Here is a 21,978-nt window from a genome sequence, read left to right on the forward strand (position 1 = left end):
ACTGTGTGAAAGAATTTTCCTTGGCTGTCTGGCATTATATACAATTTGGTTAGAGGGATTACACAAAAGATTCCTCTCCTTTTCTAATGACTTCCATTACAAAATAAGTCCATTGACATGAAAAGAAGAACGGTGACTTCAAAGAAAATTACAGAAAATGTTCTTGTCAATCTAAAAAACATAAACTGCTCATTAAAGTATAAAAACTTCCATAACCATATTTCTTTTACTCTGTTTTACAATTCCTTAGAACAATAAAAGCTTTTAATGTTCAAGAAAAGAGTCAAGTAAAATTGCAACAAGGAGAATGCGGGTTAGTCAAAGAGAATAATGTCTTGGAGAAGAGGGTTGATAATGCAGGAAATAAAAGGGCTATGTGATCAGCAGCTGCATCTTCCTCTACATGACTTTCAGCTCATTGGTGTTTATAGAAATAACACTACATACAGAAAATTTTTATGAAGCACTAAATGCAAGTAAAATTGGGAGTATTCTAAAGAATGCTATAAAGTGGGTGAGATGTAGCAGAAGACTGAACTGCCAGAAATCTAGACGGTCACTTCAAACATAGTAGGGCAAGGCTACTGGCTGCCTAAAGAAGGTCTGACTTTGTATCTGCAACACATAGGATGAGAAGCTCCTAAATATGCCATCCTGTGAGTGGGCCATGGAAGAAAAGATCTATGGTTCTCATGGCTGGATGGACAGGTGCACAGAGCTGTTATCCCAAAGACTTGGATAAAGTATTCTGCCATCCCCTCTAATTACGGTAAACTTATGTGCTGAAGTGAAACTTACTGTTTTGCTAAGGAAAACAAATTCTAATTTTTACTTTCTGATTTGAAATGAATACCAAAGCATAAATGAAAAGTAACATAAAAGCCAAAGGCTCTTAGTTCTTAAATATGCTGAAAAATTTTCAGTTCTCTAAGTCTGTCATTTAGTGCTCATTGAATTTTAGGTTTGTGTATGTTTGCAACTTCTTGATTCTTGGTTGCTTAGAATGCAGAGTGAAATGAAAAAAAAAATCATAATCTTTACACAGCTCTCTTTCAGAATGCAAATACATAATGTTTACATTAAAAAATACTTGATTCTATGTTCATTCCTAGGAGTCATTTAAGGATACCTCTACTTGTAAAATAAAACTATGACGTATTTTTAAGTCTTTCTAATACCATGAAAGACAAAAAAAAATGAAAGATTTTCCAAGATGCTAGTATCACTAAGCTTGTCCTTAAAGCAACACAGAGAGCTGCCCTTGCCCACTTCTCATTCTCCTTGACCCCCAATTTTGAAAGAAGAATTGCTATATGTAAGAAAAAGCACCTTTAAGAGGAGGAATTTTAATCTCTTAACACTAAATACAAGTGCATGCAGTAGCCAAAACAGCCAGACACTGACTTCTCTGTGAATCTCTTCACTATGGCACTACCATGCCATGAGTGTTCATAGGACTATCTCTCCTCCTGGCGCCTTTATAATCATGGCCACCAGTGTAGAACTATGTCCCACAGGACTCTGCAAACCCTAGTACAGTAGTTAGTACATTAGAGATACCAAAAAAATCTCTATTCAATTACCACAACAACACTGAGATGATAAAACCCTTCCTCATGAAATATTTTCAGACCGTCAGTTGATTGCTCAACTGCTCAAGGTTTCCATTAACCAGGTATTGTAGGGTGATGTAGGGCAGGGATATAGATACATAACAATTGCATCCAGTTCCCTTCCCCTGCCATGGAAGGCATTATTGTCTTCTGAAAGCGTTAAAACTCTCTGAGAAAAAGCCTGAAAGGTCCCTGCGCGAACTCAGGATCTTCACTCAACGTCCATATGCTGACTTGCATAAATCTATAGCCAGATGAGAGTCATAAATTGGGACAGGGTGAGAATTTGGCAAGGCTTACTGCCAAACCACTGAGTTGTTTCATCCATTTGAGAAGGGATGGGCTACTGTACGTGTTTTAAAGGTCTGTAAATTTGCACAGAGCTGTGCTTTATTTAATACAATCTACGATGGTCTGTACATGTGATGACAGAAACTGCTGTGCCACACTGCATCTCAACTGTGAACAAAGTCATCAAGCTAGAATGAGAACATAATCTGAAGAATTGTTCTGGGCTAGCCACTAGGCATCCAACGACTAAGTTTTAGAACCAAGTAAATGGAATCTGCCCTCACACCTCCAGAAGGTAGAGACACAGGATAAGCACTTCAACAAGGAGCATTTAAAACAGACAATATCATTATGACTGTAAGTACATTTTGAAATGTATTATTTTTCCTTGATAAGTCTATCATGTAGATCTGTAATTAGGGACTTTGAAAATAGCTACCTTTTTAAAAACACAATATGCTATAATTGTCTATTAAGTCAATGAGTACTTAGGGACTCTTAAAACTGCTGATTACTTGCTTGCTGTAATTTGGAAGAGCAAGTACTAAAGATTCCTTGTGAAATTCTCTTTAAAACAGAATGAATTGAAAATGTGCTATTACCTGGTTAGGCTAACAACATTTTTTCCTCAGAATGACATCCATCCATCATCATATTAATTGCTTCCCATCTGGCCAAAAAATTGCATTAACTTTTATTTTATAATCTAAGTGAATTCCATCTCTGAATAAAATTTTTCTAATTCCACAGAGTTTCAATGCTCATAAAAGATGGCATTAGTAATCATTCATTGCTTAGTGTAGATTAAGAATTTTATCTCAGTTATCAGGATAAACAATGCACCAGCCATATGGTGTATTTACAAGTCCTTCTGTTGTATTTATACATATGCGGTATATTAAATGAAACTGGATAAAAATGAACTATACCTTTTATCAAGTTATGTGCTATTATGCTTGTTTATGTTTAACCATTAAATAAATTAGCAATGTTCTCAAGGTCATTAACATAAATTATAAAGGCTATATATATTATATTGTAGTTTGTAATTATTACTCTATTAATATACACTTTAACTTTATAATGATGGATAATTTAATTTACTTTGAATCAAGCATTATAATTACTTCCAAATACAAATCAAACAGAAGCTAAAGAAAGAACAATGACACAATTATTTAGACACGGAAGCTATCTAAGAAATCTCATTTTTTGGAAGGTTTCCTTTGTCATTTAGGGAGGGTTATTCTTGGCCTGTGTCTCTCCTACTAGGCTTGACTAGACCAATTCCATAGTTACTACTCAAGAACTCACTCACTCCATTAAGGTCACAGGCAAGAGTCCAAGGTGGTCTCTAGAGATGCACGTTGACTTTGCATTAAGTGACTAACCAACACATATAGTAGAGAGATGAATATATAGGCAAATGTTTTTTGGAAGTCAGACCATGGAAAACACTAAGAGATACAACATTCACTGTCCTTCCATTCATGAAGCTTACACTTTCATGAGAACTAATGACAACTGAGATGATTACATATGTGTTTTGCACTGTGGAGAAAAGGAAGTGGTCAAATGAAAAATAATAGTGGTTGCTGTTCTTTAGACAATATGGACCCTGGAGGCCTTTCTAAGAAGGGATCATTCAAGATGTATTCTAAAAGGTGAGAAAGAGCCATCCAGTAGAAGAGCAGATAGACCATGCTGAACAGAGAAGACAGCATACATATATATACACAAAGGCCTTGGGGTGGAAAGAGTTTGTGTTCACCAACTGAGAGAAAGGAATAAACGTAGTGAATGAGAGGCTAAAGAAAGACAAGGAGGCAAGAGGTGTGTATGTGCACACTCCTCTCTTCTTGCACATCCCCCCTGTTTTCATTTACCTCTCCTTCATGCTGGCATTGGAGTGGGCATCTATAAATAGATGGCCTCAAAACAAGCCTGGGGAAATACTAGAGGACATCTTTAGAAAGAGATCCCACATGGCTACTTCCACATGGTAGAAGGTCAGTGGCCAAGTTAATGGGCCCAAGGCTATACTTCTATTTCAGCACAGCCTGTGTGGTACATGGAGGGGACCCAGAAGTTCTTACATGCCTCAGTAAGGAAGCACAGGGTCTCTAAAAGGGCTGGCAGGTAAGCAGAAATATGGTGTCAAGATATAAAAGCCATATCAAGAGTGACTTGGGGACTAGAGCAAACAGCTAGGATCACACTCCTTGGAGGAAGGATCTTGAGCAAGGCCCAGCAGGGATGTCCTTATGAAAAGGTAAGGCTCCGTCTTCTCCCTGGGATGAGTGTGCCTGTGAGCTGCTGATGATCAGAAATGATGTGAAGTCACTGCAGGTGGCCCAGGTATGAGGCTATGCTGTAATGTTATCTCTTTTGGGGCTTTTCCGCCCTCTTCCCCTCATGCTTCACGCAACATTGCTGATGCTGCAAGACAGAGGACACCGTCCTTGCCGAAAGCCCAACCTCAGCACTTCCATAGGCCTGGCCCCAGGTTAGGAACCTCTCACTGGCTGGGTTACCCACTTTCCTGTTCAGAGAGGGGATAACCAGAGGGAGACGCATCTGATTATAAAAGTACATATTGCAGGGTTTAGGCAAGTAAGAATACATTCTGACCAGGACCAGAGACCCGACTCTGGCTCTCACAAGCTGTGTGAATCATTTTGTTGCCCCACCTCTGGATGAGAGGTTTGGATCAGACAAGCTCCTAGGATTCCACCAGTTTTATATTCCACACCCTTATCTTTGGTGACTAGGATAAGAGAAAATGAATTGAAACATCTCTCCTGCATCTATTTATTTGTATACCCAAGCTGAGCGAGCAGCTTTGCTCTTCTTAAGTTGGAGATGTAAGGTGTTCCCGTCGTAAACAAGAGCCCAGCCTAATCTGATGCAATGGTCCCTGCACGAGAGGCTCCTGGGCATGCCACATGGGTCTCCCTGAAGGGCCAGCACCACCAGGCCGCTCCATACCCCACCAGCCCTTGTCGTGGCACGTCAGTTTTTGTCATTTCATAACAAACACTTTATATGTACCCTGGTGAGAAAAGTCTATTAGTTACCAAGTGGTGCATCCAAATCTCCATTTAATTAAAAAATGAATATTTTGTCTCAAGCTATATCTATCTTATTAGAAGCACTGGGACCTGTCACATTTTAATTTTGCTGTTTTATTCCTACTTTAAAACAACTACAAAATATTTCTATGTAATCAAATATTTTATTCTGCATTGTTTAGCTCTGATTTCTGAAAGAGTGTTTAAAACAAGGGTTGAAGGGGCAAGGAGGGTGAAGTAAGTACAGCCATTCCCATCCACAGCGTGGAGAGGCGTGCAGTCCTGGGGGGCTGCCCTGCCGTTGGACTGGCACATTCCATTCTGGAGCCTTCACCAAGTGTTTCCCGACATGAGCTGAGCACCTGCAAGAGCTGCAGAGGTTCCACAGAGTGAGGAGCAACCGTGAAAATACGAAGACCCCACCCTAGGTGATCTCCTGGACTAAAAGACAAGCCGGCGTTCATTCCCGTACTCAGAGACTACCTTTCGCGTTGCAAGTCAGCAGTGTTCAGAGGTGTTCCAGACTGTGAGATGGAGAGCCAACAGCAGCAGAAGGTCCCTCCACCATGGAACAGGGTGCAGGGGATGAGAACAGAAACAAAGAGCATGCACTACCAGGTCAGCCTGGGAGAACTACCATTAAGAAAAATAGAAGTGGATGGGAGCTAGAGATTAGCAGGGTTACTGTTTGTGGGTGGCCTGGTCAGAGACGGCATCTCTGGGAGGTGACACTTGAACAAAGCCCTGAAGACATGCGGTGGCACCACGCTCCAAGCCGAGGGAACGGCAGCTGCGAAGTGGAAGTGCGGCAGGCGTGCTACAGGCCCTGCACGAGGCCAGCGTGGCAGGCGCTGAGTGAGGAAGACAGAGACCAGGCTGGGGAAGGCCTCACATGAACATAAGCACTTTGCAACAAATTCTGTGAGAGAGGGAGAAGCCACTGGGAGGGTCTGAGTTAAGAAAAATGTAACTGTGATATGACAGAAGGGAGCATAAATCACTGTGGGATGATGAGGATGAAGGGGCAATTCATTTCCCCAAGAACACCAGACAAAGTTTTGGAGAGGAAGTGACACTTGCATGCAGAGGACTTCATCTGTGCTGCTCTAACACTAGAAAGGACTGGCACTGGGCACAAAGGGCACAGACCCCACCCAGCAGAAGAGAAGGTGTTAGTGTAGACCATGACTAGAGGTAGGAGGAGGCCCGAAGACCGTTCTGTGGCCTAAATCAGAAGTAAAAGAATGGGGACTCTAGTAGAAGGCTCAGGTGACGACTGGTTATGTTCATTCGGTGTGGTGACTAGAAAGTTATGGCCGGGCGGGGTGGCTCAAGCCTGTAATCCCAGCACTTTGGGAAGCCGAGGCGGGCGGATCACAAGGTCAGGAGCTCGAGACCATCCTGGCTAACATGGTGAAACCCCGTCTCTACTAAAAATACAAAAAAAATCAGCCTGGCATGGTGGCAGGTGCCTGTAGTCCCAGCTACTCGGGAGGCTGAGGCAGGAGAATGGTATGATCCTGGGAGGCAGAGCTTGTGGTGAGCTGAGATTGTGCCACTGCACTCCAGCCTGGGCAACAGAACAAGACTCCGTCTCAAAAAAAAAAAAAAAGTTCCATAACAATTCAGTAAGGATAATTTTATTTCACTCGTGATATATTTAAAATGTATTCAGTTTTTTCTTTTCTTTTTTTTTTTTTAAGAACAGCAAACAGTCCTCAGTTGAATTCCACTTCGAGGGCCTGCCTATCTTCTGTGTGACTCAATAATTCTGAATGTTGTGAACTGTCCTAAATGTTATTCAATCCACTCTGCAATCAGCAACCCCTTTATGGATGGTACGATTATAACAAGTATCTAGGGAAAAACCATGCTGGTTGTGTACGTTTTAGGAAACAAAGTCAACTCCTAATTTTCTGGATCAATGAAGAGCATCGGCAGCATGGGACACAGATGTGCCTGTGCTTCTCACCCCAGCCCCACCATGTCCTTAGGGTCCCTGTGAGCCAGACAGCTTGGAAGCAGCCAGAGCTGTGTTTAATCTCACAGGCCTGCAAGTTCCAGAGGTCACAGAACTCATCCAAACGCACAGAGTTGGCCGGGGGCAGTGGCTCACGCCTGTAATCCCAACACTTTGGGAGGCCAAGTTGGGTGTATCACTTGCAGTCAGAAGTTCAAGACCAGCCTGGCCAACATGGTGAAACTTAGTCTCTACTAAAAATACAAAAATTAGCCAGGCATGGTGGTGGGGTCTGTAATCCCAGTTACCCAAGAGGATGAGGCAGGAGAATCACTTGAACTTGGGAGGCAGAGACTGCAATGAGCTGAGATTGCTCCACTACATTCCAGCCTGGGTGACAAGAGTAAAAATCTGTCTCAAAAAAAAAAAAAAAAAAAAAAAAAAAGACACAGAGTTAGAGCAGAATGGAAATGTACATCCAGTCTTCCTAACTCCAGAGTCTATCATCTAGCTTCTCAAACTTGGTTAATTTCCAAAGCAGGAAAAGCTGGACATCCCATTGTCCAATGGAGTAGGTAATCTATGTATGAATAATAAACAATACAGTAAAAGAAACAAACTCCACTTAAAGAAAGTTTACATCAAGTGTGACTGGGATTACAGTTTCTAAATGATGTGACTAAAAAGATTGCCAAAATGTGACCCAGTTAGACGATCAGAGCAGGCATGGTTTTTAGGTTCTGATATTTTCATATTGTTTAAGGACATTCCGGAAACACAAAGCATGATAGAAAGGTCTTGACAAGTCAACGGTGCTAAGACATCAGTATTTAGTTTCAATTCTAACTGTAGGAAAAGCCCACCATGAGGGACTCTATGTCAAATAAAGCAGACAAATTGCATCCTCATGGATGAGAAAAGGAGAGTTTAATCTGGCAGCAGGGTACGAGGGCAAATTGCAGGTGATCATCTGTAGTTAGGAACAGCAGCTAAGAGGAAGCTGTCATCACCTGGTCATACAAGTTGGACTCTTCTCAGTTGAATGGGAACATTTTTCATTCTCAAGAGGCTTTTCCCAGTTAACTTTTCAAAAACTTACACTGGGCCTTAGGGCTTGAATATTATGGTCTTGGCTCAAATTTACTGCACAAGCATTTCTGCAGAAGCTGGGATCTACGGTGCACACTCTATCTTGGCTCAATGTCTGCAATGAGATTAAATGGCACTAGATAAATAGAAACAAACTAAAGGGACTATCACTTGTTTAGAAAGATCTAAAATTTTAATAAGTTCTAATAAAATGTGTATGGAGAACCAACAAGTTCTAGTGTTGCCTACACTTGTGCCATTTTCACCTCTAGAGGGGCTGCCACTAACTAGTCCAGGCCCAGTGTGCTCATGTGAGCCCAGCTCAACAGTGTCCCGAGGTTCCTTCCTGGACTCACCCCACTGCATTCTGCTCACTCTGTAAAACAACAGTAGCAATCGAGATTTCGTTTTTACTCATCCATGCGCAGTTGTGTGATTTTACTGGTATATACGTTTGTAAACCACAGCCCCTTCAGACACAAATTGGAAGCTCACTGAAAAAATACATATAATTCTTATATATATATATATGAAAGCCAAGAGAGAATATACCTGTGTGTATGCATATTTATTCCTCTGTTTCCAAGGTTTCCATTACAATAACAGCTACTAATTTGTTGAAAAAAGGGAAAATATTCATAAAGAAAAACAGATGAGAATAATAGATTAAAAAACCCTCTACCTCATATTTTCTTTTGGCCATTCTTTTTTCATATAATATCACTGGTAGACAACCTACTATGATATCTTTTGTAAAAATCCACTGAAGTAAATCAATACAATAAAGTTCAAGAGAGACTCCACCTCTATAAAATATAGAGTAGATTCCATGATCTCTAAGATCATTTTCCCAAGCCCTCAACTTTTAGTAGTCTTTGCAGTATTTGACCAATAAAGTTGTCATATATAAGTACCTAACACAATTGTTGAGTCACACAAATACAACAAAAATAAAATAAAAGAGTTCAAAAAAATCCAAAAGTTAAAGTATGTTAAAATACCTCTAAAATATCTGGAAATTAATGTTGGCCAGCTGACTTTAATCATGTGATAAAATACTGCGTGTGGTTGTATAGATATACTTACAAAACTCTATTTTGATCTGATTTTAAAAGACACTGGACATTATAGTGACAAAAGTTTAGTTTGAATTATATGAGTAAATAAGATTAACCCATTGACTCAACTGGCATTCAGAATAAAAGATGATTGGATGTGATTGTTTGTACACATATCATAGATAAAATACAGGGTAAAAGGGTGGTACACGTGACTCCTCTGTAGAGCAAGTGCCCTGTAGCCTCCACGCCACACAGGCATTTGACAACAACTGAGCAGTGTGATTTTCCTGTAAGAAAAGCAAAGATATGGAGGAAAGCTATAGGAAGGTGACATATTGTCTTCAGATTCTTAGAAGGCTGGTGTTCAAGGTGCTCTGAGTAAATGTGTGATGTGAATGAAGAATTTTGAGAGGAAAATGGTGGAGGATAGGTGAGTAATGCATTGACTATGAAGGGCTTTGTATGCATGCAAAGGAGTCTCAGGCTGATAGGATACTCTACGCCAAAGAAGAGTTTTAATAACACAGAAAACAAGGTGAGTTTGGGGTTTTATACAGACTATCCCAGGAAAGAAGAGAGAAAAGACAATCATAACGCCACTGCAACAGTCAATGACAGGCCCTCAAATGCTGTTTTGTTAGAGTGCCTAGAGCAACCATTTGTTTCTCCTTCCCAGGGGAAAAAGAGTTCAATGATAAATAAATAAGTAACAGAATCGGTTTTGGAGTAGGGGTGTGTTTGTCTATGGGTGTGCGTGTATGTGTGTGTGTGTGTGTGTGTGTGTATTTTTGCTTTCACAATAGGGGCAGGGATGACACATATTGAACCAGATCACAAGCACGTCTTAAAGTATAGGCATTTCAAAATCAATAAAACATAAATAATTATGGTGCAGATATAAATAATTAAAACCATAAGATTAAGCAAACAACCTATAACAAGCTATATTAATCTTGATTAAACAAACAAGTTTATAACAAGAAAGTCAAACACAGCGAAAACAGAAAATCACAACCAACCAAAGACAATCAATTACAAGTTATCTTTCCCCCAAATTCTAGCAAATCTAATTACCTGCCTGTGAATACACAAAATACTCATCTTGTAATACTGCCAACAACACATGGAAGTCAAACCTCTTAAGAAAAATTGAATTAAAGTATTTGGAAAACCCTAATTACATTAATTTTTGCTCAATTTCAAATCTGGAACTCTTAGTAACTCCCACTTAATAACTTACATAAGAATGAAAATCTAGAGAATGCCACATTATTTCCTGGGAGAAGTTAGTATTAATTGAACACATACTATGGAGTAGGCAGTTTTTGAATTCTATCCATTCATTTATTTCATTTAATAATTATAAATTCATGAGGTAGATATTAATATTATCTTTATTTTATAGATGAGGAAACTGAGGTATAGAGAGGCACACACTAAGCAAGCTTTAAACTGAGATTCAAAGCTCAGCATTCTGACTCCACTTTTCTCATTTTTAAGCACTAGTTTATACTGCTCTAGAACCTCTATTTTTAGATTTATCCTAGGTTCATCAGGAGAACCTGTGCAACTCACTAGCAGACTACAGGCCACATTCTGAGAAGCATCTGTAACTATGATGACACCTCAAAATAATGCAATAGCATCGAGAAGATGCATTGGGGTCAAAGCATTGGGGGTCAAAGATAGATTCTGGAGAATTAAGAAAGAGAACCAGCAGGACACCTGGTGACTGTTTATATGTGTGGATTGAGGAAGGGGCCAAGAGGGAGCAGAGTCTGGAATGGCAACTTTGGAAGCAAACAGAAACTACAGTAGAAAGAGCAAGTTTTTGGCTTGGGATGGAGGTTGGGTTTGATGCATAGACTCTGGGATGCTTCTGAGACATTCAGGTAGAAAATCCAGCTGGGTAGAGTGACAAAGGAGCAGACAATGCTTGGAGTGGAGTGAAGAGAGCTGTCCCTGTACCTGCAATGCTGGTCCATGCCTACCCCAGAGGAGATCGTTCACACATGAGTGAGTTACTGGCTGAGGGATGGATGTACAGGGGTGTACTGGGGGTTCACATAAAGTGAGAACCATCTCCGTGACATGCTGGGGTGTAAAACCAGGGAGGATAAAAAGCAAGACCGAAGGAAACCACAAAGTACAAATGCTGGCGCCCTTCCCTACTTGGAGTCCCCCACATGGTGCTGACCATGGTCCCCTTCATTCTACAGTCTTGGGGTACTGGTCCTATCTGTGCCAATACATTGTCAGCTCCAGAAGGGCCTTCATCTCTTTGATTTGGTAGTTTTTGAAGAATCTAGCACAATGTAGAACTCTTTGTCCAATTATTTAGTCAGGGATTCTTCTCATTTTTACAAAAAGTCCTTTGAGGCCTAAGGTTCAAGCATCATTAGGCTGGCTGTGTGTAAGATATCCTCATTAATAGAAAAGCATTCTAGCTTAATCCTAAGAAACCAACGGGAAGGAAAGAGAAGCAGTGAGGGAACAAAACAAACATGAGAATGGAGAACACTTGCACTTGTGTCTGGAACTGGTTATTAGTCATGTCAGCCTAATCAGATCAGAGGACTCCTTCAGACAAAAAAATAAGGTATTTTGGGTTGAGGCTCATTAAAATTTAGAGTGGTTAATTTCCTCCTTAACTTTAAGTAGCTAGAAAGTCAGAAATGATAAAGATGTGAGTAAAGCAGAGGCTTTTAAATTTTTTTATAAGTAAAAAAAACCCTGAAAATTGTTGAAGTTAAAATATTTTAATTTTCCAAAAGACTTTGTATAGTCTGTTCTATAAAATAAAGATCAGATGTTTAAAAAAAAAAGATGAACTTGTTAAAACCGATGACCAAAATTAGATGGATTTAGATATGCTAGCTCAGTTTTCCAAACTCAAATGTAGAAAATAAAGATTCCTTTGGAAAACACTATCAAAATAATTTTTTAATGATTATCACTTTTCATTAATATAACACATGCCCTTTGAGGCTTAATTGTAAATAATTGGCTTTCAGTGTAGCTGTAGTGATGATTAATTTGCCTATGTGATATTTAGCTCTCAGATGTCTATAATGGCATGAATAAGCAACAGTATGGCTGGAAATCAGGCTAAGGATTTAAAGGGCAATGACAAAGAGCAAAGTACTCACGCTGTGGCACTTCCAGTGGATGCCCTGTGACATCACACCATCCGATCGGGTGGATGTCAGGGCTGTCTGCCTCCACCCAGTAGTCATACTTATGGTCCCAACCATCAAAATGAACCTGTTAAAATGAGTTTCAAATGATTAATATTTAGTAATTAGTATTTCACTATTCCTGTATCGAAATATTTGAATACAGGTATCTGAAGCTGAGATTGAAATTTTATTAATCACACCTTGCAGTTGAAATAATATTTAAAATGTGCCATTCTACAGCCTTCTAATCCAGCCAACAAAGGCGATTGTACCAAATTTCCAAAGAAATTAAAGAGGTTGGTAAAGAAAAAGATTGTCAGGGATTGATCAGAATTTGAAGAGGTAAGCCCAATCCATTTTCTCAACTAAGACAAATACTGGAATGCTGTTGAGGGAAAACTCTTTGTCCTGAGTAACTGTCCCATTAACCACTTCAAGAACCATGTCAGCATCATCAACATTAAACATCACCAACTTGACATTAGTACAAGCGCTATACTGATGGGAAATGCACAGATTAGAGTATAAACAATCAATCCCTAAAACCTCACAAATGAGAGATGGGCCCATTGTAACAATGGAGGCAAAAACAGTAGACAAAATATGCTAGGGGGTAGATAGATTTTATTAGCTACCATAAGAGTTATTTAAAGACCAAGGGTAAGCTATCAAGAAACTTTCGAACAAGAGATAGGGCCCAGGTCCAGCCATCCTACTGGCATAGGCTCAAACAAGCTAATTATTGCAAGGATAATTTATCATGCATCTTATCTATAAAACACACACAGACATACCATGCACACATATAAGAATAATTAAATAAATCCCAGTCTCTGAAACAAAAAATCAAATACTTATGTCTTAAAATAAAAATAATTATTTCTTTTTAAAAAAGCTATATCCTTTCCAATGCAAAGAAGCCCATTTAAGTTTTTGAAAATCATATTTGAATAAAAAGAGCAAGACGCCTAGTGCTATAATAAGCCAACCTGAAATATAAATCCATTATGCAGAACATAAGACCAAAAAAGCAAAATTCTATATTTTCAGTTCCAAACAAACTCCCAATATTTTTTCTCAAGTCATCTTTCTAAGCAAGTGGTTTTCACAGTGTGATTCTCAGACTATCAGCATCACCTGGACACTTGTTAAAAATGCAAATTCTTGGGCTCCACCTCAATCCTACTGAATCAGAAACTCTAAAGGTAGAGCCTAACACTGTGTGTTAACAAGTTTTCTACATGAATCTGTTATATGCTAAAGTTTGAGAACCAGAGATTACAGTAATAACTTTCAAAAGTATATTTCTACCGAACTTGGGTTCCTGACAATGACAGAGTGCCCTTTCACAGTAATAACCATAAAACTGGACATATGCAGTGACTATTTTCTGATGTTGGACAATAGACAGCACAGAAACACAAACCCTAAGTAAAGGAAAACATCCCAGATGAGCCCTTAATATCAGCCTGGAGACAATTTCCTGATTGCAGCACAAAGAGGAGAAACATAGAGAAAGCAGTTATGCAGTCAGAAAGACACAGATTGCAGATCAGAGCGGATGATGCAGCTGGAAGTTAAAGGACAAAATATTGGAGAAGACAGAACTACAAAAAAGGGAGAACCAAAGGCCGGGTGCAGTAGCTCATACCTGTCATCCCAGCACTTTGGGAGGCCAAGGACGGAGGATCGCTTGAGCCCAGGTGTTCCAGACCAGCCTGGACAACATAGTGAAACCTCATCTCTACAAAAAAATCAAAAACTAGCCAAGTGTGGTGGTGTGCACCTGTGGTCCCAGCTACTCAGGAGGCTGAAGTAGAAGAATCACCTCAGCCTGGGGAGGTCGGGGCTGCAGTGAACCATGATCATGCCATTGCACCACAGCCTGGGCAACACAGCAAGACCCTGTCTCAATAAAGAGGAGGACCTAAAAGTCCATGGGAGGTTATTCGCAAGACCTTGACCAAGGGCTGGACTTCCCATGCAACAGGTGAGACTTTCTGAAGCCAAGCAGAGAGTACCTGATATGAGGCTGAGAATGAAACAAAGATACTAGAGGTCATACGTTTCGGGGAGAGGGGAGAGACTAAAATGGAGAAATCTCAATAACACTTTGACAATTTCACTGAGACACCACAAAGTTCACATTTTTTGGGAAAGAAAGATGCCCCAGATAAAGCATTACTCGTGAACAACCCTAAAAAAGGGGTAAAATCAAGCCTTTGCCAGATGAAGAATTACCAGTAATAAATTTCCTGACAGAATGAACTCTATTCTTTAAAACAAAAGAAACAAAAACAAAAATAGCAAACACTCCCACTATATACTGTATCATTTTGTATGTATAACGTACAGAAGTTTACTAAACATGTAAATAAGCAGATGATTGTGAGCCATACTCAATTTGTAAAGAAGTAGTCAACAGAAATAGATCTTAAGATGACCCAGATGTTGTAATTAGCAGAAAAGGAATGCAAAGTAGTTATGAAAATATGTTCAAAAACTTAATTGAAATGGTCTAAATTAGTGAATAGAGAATTTCAAGAGAGAAATGGAAACTATAAAAGAAAAGCACATAGAAATTCTAGAAGTGAATAGCAAAATATCTTAAATATTGCTGGATGACATTATTATTGCTGTATGACAATATTATTGCTGGATGGCAATACTAGCAGATTGGAGATGGCAGAAAAACAGACGAGTGAATATAAAATATAAAAACAGATTCATAGAAGTTATTAACCTAAAGAACAGATGATATTCTGGTGTGATGACGCACACCTAAAATCCCAGCACTTTGGGAGGCCGAGGCAGGCAGATCACTTAGAGCCAGCAGGTTGAGACTAGCCTGGTCAACATGGTGAAGCCCCATCTCTACTAAAAATGCAAAAATTAACTGGTGTGGTGATGCATGCCTGTAGTCCCAGCTACTTGGGAGGCCAAGGCACAAGGATGGCTTGAACCCGGGAAGCGGAGTTTGCAGTGAGCCAAAATTGTGCCACTGCACTCCAGCCTGGGCGACAGAGCGAGATTCTGTCTCAAAAAACAAACGAACAAACAAACAAACAAAACAAAGATGATATGAGATTTAAATAATAAATAGAGCCTGATAATATCAACTCATCTAACACACGCATATTTGGATTCCGGAAGGAGAGGACACAGACAATGGAGCAGGAATAGTGGTCAAACAAAACCAATGCAGAAAGGATAATGGTTAAAACAAAAAAACTCCCAATTTGGCCAAAAATACCAATTTGCAAGCTTAAGAGTGACAAAACCTGAGCACAATAAACACAAAGGAAATCAAAACTAGGCAAATCACAGACCACTGAAAATGAAAGCTAAAGGGAAACCCTGAAAGCAACCGGAGACAATGCAACACATTAGAGAGAGCAGAGCCGCGATGGGAAAGTGTGCCACCTTCTCACCAGAAACGGCGCAGGCAGGAAGATAATAAAATGATATCCTTAAAACACTAACAGGAAACATAAAAAGCTGTCAACACAGAATTTCAATTCCTACAAAAATACCCTTCAAAAAAGACTAAAACAGAGAAATTTTCAGATAAAAGGAGAATACGCACTTATAGATGTATACTGTAAGAAATATTACAGGGAGTATTTCAGGTTGATGCTAAGTGATGCCAGATGGAAACTACGACCTACGTGAAGAGCACTAGCAATAGCAAATATGCGGGGAAATATGCAAGGCTAGTTCCGCATTCTAACTGTAATCAATTAATTCAATACACCACAGAATAAGAACAAAAGTAATGTGGTCATCTCAATAGATACAGAAAAAGTATTTGACAAAGTTCAATACACAATGATAAATACTTCAACAAACTAGAAATAGAAGGGAACTCCCTCAGTCTGATAAAAGGCATCTATGAAACACTTAGAGGTAACATCATACTAAGTAATACTTTATTGAATGCTTCATCCCCAAAATCAAGAATAAGGCAAGTACATTCATTCTTACTGTTTCTAGTCAACATCGTAATGTAGTGCAATCAGGCAAGAGAAAGAAATATTAATAAAAGGCATGAAACATGCAAAATAAGTCAACATAAAACAATCAATTGTATTAATATACACTGGCAACAAAAAATTTTAAAAATATTAATTTTTTTAAAATTTCCTTTAGAATAGCATTAAAAATGAAGAACTCAGCAAAACATCTGAGAAAATAAGAAAATGTGCAAGATCTATACATTGAAAGCTAGAAAACATTCCTAAGATAAATTAAAAGATGATCCCACATAAGTGAAGAGAACTATCATGCCCACAGGCTGGAAGACTCAATATCATTATTGATACATCATCTCTTCCCAGATTGTTCCATAAATTCAATATAATCCCACTCAAAAAGATAGGCCTTTTGTTTTGTATCATTTGACAAGCAGATTCTAACATTATAAAGGAATGAAAAATGATCTAGCTTATCCAAAACAATTTTGTACAAAAAATTAACAAAGTTGGGGAACTGATACTATCTGATTTTTAGAATTACTACAAAGGCATAGTTATTAGGACAGTGTTGTACTGGCTTAGGATAGACACATATATTAATAGAACGAAATACTGTGTATAAATTGATCCACATATATGCAGTCAATCGATTTTCAAAAACATTACAAGAGTGTTGAATGAGGAAAGGACAGTCTTTTCAACAAATGGCACTAGAATGCATGAACATCAACATGTGAAGAAAACTGAGCCAGCTGACTTCTACCTCACATCACACATACACAAGAATTTGAAATGATACATAAGCAAAATATAAAAGCTGAAACTGTAAAACCCAAGAAGAAAAGATAAAGTCTTCATGACACTGATATATTCAAGGATTTATTAGCACACAGAAGGCACTACCCCTACAATAATACATTAATAAATTCATTTTTTAACCTGAATCAAAAACTTTTGTTTTTCAAAATCACCAAGAAAAATAAGAAGTGAGCCACAGGCATTTGCAATACATTTATCTGACAAGAGACTTGACAGAAAATTCAATGTAAAAAATGGGCAAAAGACTGAATGAACATTTTGAAAAAAAACTCATGAACGATCAATAAACAAACTTTTAAAATCTCAATATCACTCTTCACCAGAGAAACCAAAATGAAATACTACTGCATACCCACTCGAGTGATTTAAATGACAGACAAAATTTCCCAGCGTCAGTTATTGCTGAGGCTGTGGAGCTCCTGAAACGTTCATGCTAATGTCAGCAGGGGTGTAAAATTGCACAACCACTTTCAATAATGTTATGCTACTTTTTAAAGAAGCTTAAGCCATGTGCCTACCTACCCTGTGACTCCTAGTAATTCCAACAAAAGTGATGAAAATATAAAGTTGTGTAAACAAATGTCCCTTGCAGTTTTATTCATAATAGCCCAAACCTGAAAACAACCCAAATGCCCAACAGGTGAACATTCATTCACAAACAAGTGTGCAGTGTCCATAAAATGAATACTAGTTCAGCAATAAAAAGGGATAAACTGTTTACACATGCATGAACATGGGAACAGCAGACTTCATGTTGAGCAAGGAGGCAGACACAATAATGCATGCTGTATGACCCCACTGATATGAAATCTGACAACGGGCAACAGAAAACAGGTCCATGGTTATCTGGGAGAAGGGTGGGAGCAGGACTGGCTGAGAAGGAGCACAAAGGAAGCGTCTGTGTTGTTGGAAGTGTTCTACATCTCGACTGGGATGGTGGCTATGCAGGATATATTATACATTTTTCAACACTCATCAAAATGCGTGCATAAAATCTGTACATCTTATCATTTGCAAATTACATCTCAATATAGTTACTTTATTTAAAACGTTTCTACATTCAGCTGCTGTCACATGTGGCTGCTCTGTCTCCTACTATCTTCTACTGATGGCGATGTTGCAGCACTCAAGACATAGCCAGGCACCCTAGGACTGTCAGTACCAGACCACTGAATATTCGAGGCGTGAAGAGGCAACACTGGTGTTCCTTTTTGGAATGATGCTTCCTGCTCTGGAATTACCAATAGGAAGAAGTTTGTGTAAGTCCATATAATGGAGCGAAGAAGAAATAAATTTCCCAAACTTCAACTAATGTCAATGCCCTTCCCCTTTTAAGTCTGGGGTGCAATTTTTTTATGTTTCAAAAGCAAGGAAGTCGTGTCAAAGCACAAACAGGACGGGCAGGCCAAACACCCCAGCAAGGTCCTGCTTCAAGGAGTTAGGCCTTTCTGTTTTAACTATTTTGGTGGACCTGGGAATCAGACTGCAGAATTAGGTCTCAACTGAAGAAGTAAAAAAAAAAAAAAATCTTTTTCAATTTTTTTTGACAGCAGGCACAATAGTTTTATGTACTCTATTCAACATTTTCCTCTTACGTTCATTAATAAATATTAAACTGTCATTTCCAGGGTTGTACATAATTGCTCACAAAGAAACCATGGGAATTAAAAATAGCCCCCCAATCCAATGATGTGATTCTCCCCTCCCCAGCAAGGGCTGTCTAAACTCCAAATTTATAATCAAAATCTGTGCCTATGTAGAATACATCTTTATGAAAGATATTTTCATATCTTTGGATCATATCTTTGGATCTGTGGAATAAAAATCCATTTTAAAAAATTCTAACCAGATGGTCAAGTTAATAGAGGAGACGGGCATTTTAAGTCTATTTACCAAGAGTCCTTTTGTAAAGCAAAGCCTCATTTTGAAAACCAAATCATCTCCAGCATTGTATTTCATACATTTATGATTTTTCACATATCTGGGTTTGCATAAAATAAACATGTAGATCCTTTTTTCTCAAGCTTTGATAAACCAGAAGACAAAGGTCAGATCACTGAATCAACCACTGTCTCAAGTTCTTATCCTTAAACAGACAGTAACGTTTCCTAATGGCATTAACATTACACATTAGCTATTAAAGAGTGGTAAGAAATAACTTGGAAATTTAAAAATTAGATCAGCATATTAAAAAAAAAAAAAACAAGGAAAAACTCCTTGGCATAAATCCCACACTTCCAACTGTCTGCACCAACACAGTCCCTGTTTTTCCTTATCTTTACTTCCCAATGCCCACAGCAGGACTTGCCCCGAGCCCCTTAAATGTACCCCAACACCTCAGTCATCTTCGCTGCTCCCATGGCACCTAGCCCTGTGTCTCACAGATTTTAAAGGCTCAAAGCCCATCATCTGAATAAGATGCAAGACAGTAATCACATCTTCTCATTGTTCTTTTGGGCAACTGGAAGACGAGGCAGTTATTACAATACTTAGGAACACCGGGGCTAAATTTAATGCTCAGTCACAATAGTTTTATTAGCCTAAGTGACTATTACATTGTTTTATTTTGCTACATTGTTTTTAAATTTTTAATTTCCACTTTAACAGGCTTATTGGATATGTTTATTTTACTGTCAGAGTCCTCAAATCTATTTTACATGCTTACGGCAAACAAATTATAAGCGCAGATATGATGTTAACTTCTTCAGAAACAGCCTCTATTGTGCCTGAACCCTTCTAGCTTTAATTTAATACATTTTGAGTTAACTAGGCTTAAATTTCATTCTAGAAAGGAGAACTGGGTTTTAATATGTTATCCTGATACCTATTGCTCATAACTATTGGTGCTAATAAGATTATAGTTCATCTTACTTCCTGTGATGCCAGGCTCTGGGCTCTGTTGAGGGATGGCAAAGGAGAGTTCAGGGATAGTACTGAGGCAAGACATTTGCCTTACTGTGGTACAAAAATGCTTGCACCGTGCCTTTACCGAATACTCTCATAAACCAAGAGCAAGAGTGTTGGGTATGGCAGGGGACACACTTTTATTGTGTGCTTATGTATTCCAGGCATAGTTGTAATGTGTGTGTGTGTCCACACACACACATACACGCCATAGCCACAGCTCACTGCAGCCTCAAACTCCTGGGCTCAAGTGATCCTCCTGCCTCCCGAATAGCTGGAACTGCAGGTGCATGCCACCACACCTGGTCAATTATTTTATTTTGTTTTTTTGTAGATTCAAGGTCTTGCTATGTTGCTCAGGTTGGTCCCAAACCCCTGTTCTCAAGTGATCCTCCTGCTTCAGCCTCCCAAAGAGCTGGGATTACAGGCATGAGGCACTGGGTGCAGCCCTATATATCTCCTCATTAAATGTTCACAGGTGTTACTTTAATAGGTGATTAATAGGGGCCTCACAGACGTTAAGAGGTTTGCCAAGATCATAAGCCAGTCAATGGCAAAAGCAGACTTAACCTGAGAACAGTTTACTAGAGAACCATGCAAGAAAATAAATACGGAAAACAATATAACAATGGCTAAATGAGGGATATAGTCCAGAGCTACCCATACTTTTCCACAGTAAACATTAACTCCACATTCAGCCCATCTGCTTGCAGACAAGGGTAATGGAAGAGAGAGCATGAAGGAAAGGAAAAATATATATACACCTTCAAAACATCTTACTTTCACGTTATTATCCCCATTTTACATATAAAGCTACTGAGATATGCAGGGATTATGAAATATGCCAACAATTTCCAAATGACTGTGACTCCCAAACCCTCCCTGTCCCCCAGGCCACATGTCTGAAGTGCTGTTCTGTGGTTTTGGAATCAGCCGCCCCTAGGTTTGTTCCTTACCACTGCTTCCACACTCACTTGTGGTCAATTAACCCAACTCCTTGTCCCTGCTAACCTCCCTCAAATTCATCTGCTCTTCCACAAATACAGTTGCTTCCATCTTCCATTTAATCCTTTCCCATAACAAATATCATAGAAAAACTTTTAATCACTAAGTTAGAAAAGTAGTAGTTTGCACCATAGCTATTCTAAAGCTATTTTTATTTGTAAGGCCACTGCCCAAATTCACCAGGTTTCTTAAAGCAGTGTTTTTCAAAATTTAGTAAGCAAAATATGAACTATCTTCTCTTCCAACCAAGATCTAATTCAGTGGGGGTCAAGAATGAAGGTCAAAATCTGTATTTTTTAACCACAAACCCTAGATTATTTGGTGTTTTTTCATGCTTGTATGCCAACGTTCATGGCAACAGCATTCACAATGGCCAAAAAGTGGAAACAATCCAAATGTTCGTCAACTGATGAACGAGTATGTGGTATGCACACGCAATGGAATATTATTCAGCCACGAAAAGGAATGACGTTCTGACATGTTACAACACAGATGAACCTTAAAAACATCATGATAAGCAAAGTAAGCCAGGCACAAAAGGACAAATATCTACTTATATCTAGAATAGGCAAATTCATAGGGACCAAAAGTAGAGGTTAATAGGATCTGCAGGGAGGTAGGAATATGGATTTACTGATTTTGGGGTGCAGATTTTCTGTTTGAGGTGAGGAAAAAAATTTTTTTGAATTTTTCATTCTTTTTAAAAAATTTTATATTAGGTTCAAGGGTACAAATGCAGGGTTTTTTTTTTATACAGGTAAATTACGTGTCACAGGGGTTTGGTATACAGACTATTTTGCCACCCAGGTAATAGGCATGGCACCTGACAGGTAGTTTTTCTTTTTTTTATTTTTGTTTTTTTGAGACAGAGTCTCACTCTGTCACCCAGGCTGGAGTGCAGTGGCACTGTCTCAGCTCCCTGCAACCTCTGTTTCTTGGGTTCAAGCAATTCTCTTGCCTCAGTCTCCTGTGTAGCTGGGATTACAGGTGTGTGCCACCATGCCCAGCTAAT

At 39.0% G+C, this 21,978-nt stretch overlaps 1 protein-coding gene across 16 annotated transcripts in view; it reads right to left on the minus strand.

Moving 5' to 3' along the window:
* LOC105478848 (L3MBTL histone methyl-lysine binding protein 4) overlaps positions 1-21,978 on the minus strand; it is a 448,884-nt gene that overhangs the window by 196,320 nt on the left and 230,586 nt on the right. For all 16 annotated transcript variants that reach the window (XR_011617078.1, XR_011617077.1, XM_071085617.1 and 13 more), the window contains one exon: positions 12,235-12,349. Coding sequence is in view for 14 of the 16 variants with exons in the window: in XM_071085617.1 (XP_070941718.1) it covers positions 12,235-12,349 (115 nt within the window). In the remaining 2 variants the exon portion in view is untranslated. The remainder of the gene's footprint in view (positions 1-12,234; positions 12,350-21,978) is intronic.

Source organism: Macaca nemestrina, chromosome 19, assembly GCF_043159975.1.
Source record: "Macaca nemestrina isolate mMacNem1 chromosome 19, mMacNem.hap1, whole genome shotgun sequence".
In the NCBI taxonomy this organism is placed as follows: Eukaryota; Metazoa; Chordata; class Mammalia; order Primates; family Cercopithecidae; genus Macaca; species Macaca nemestrina.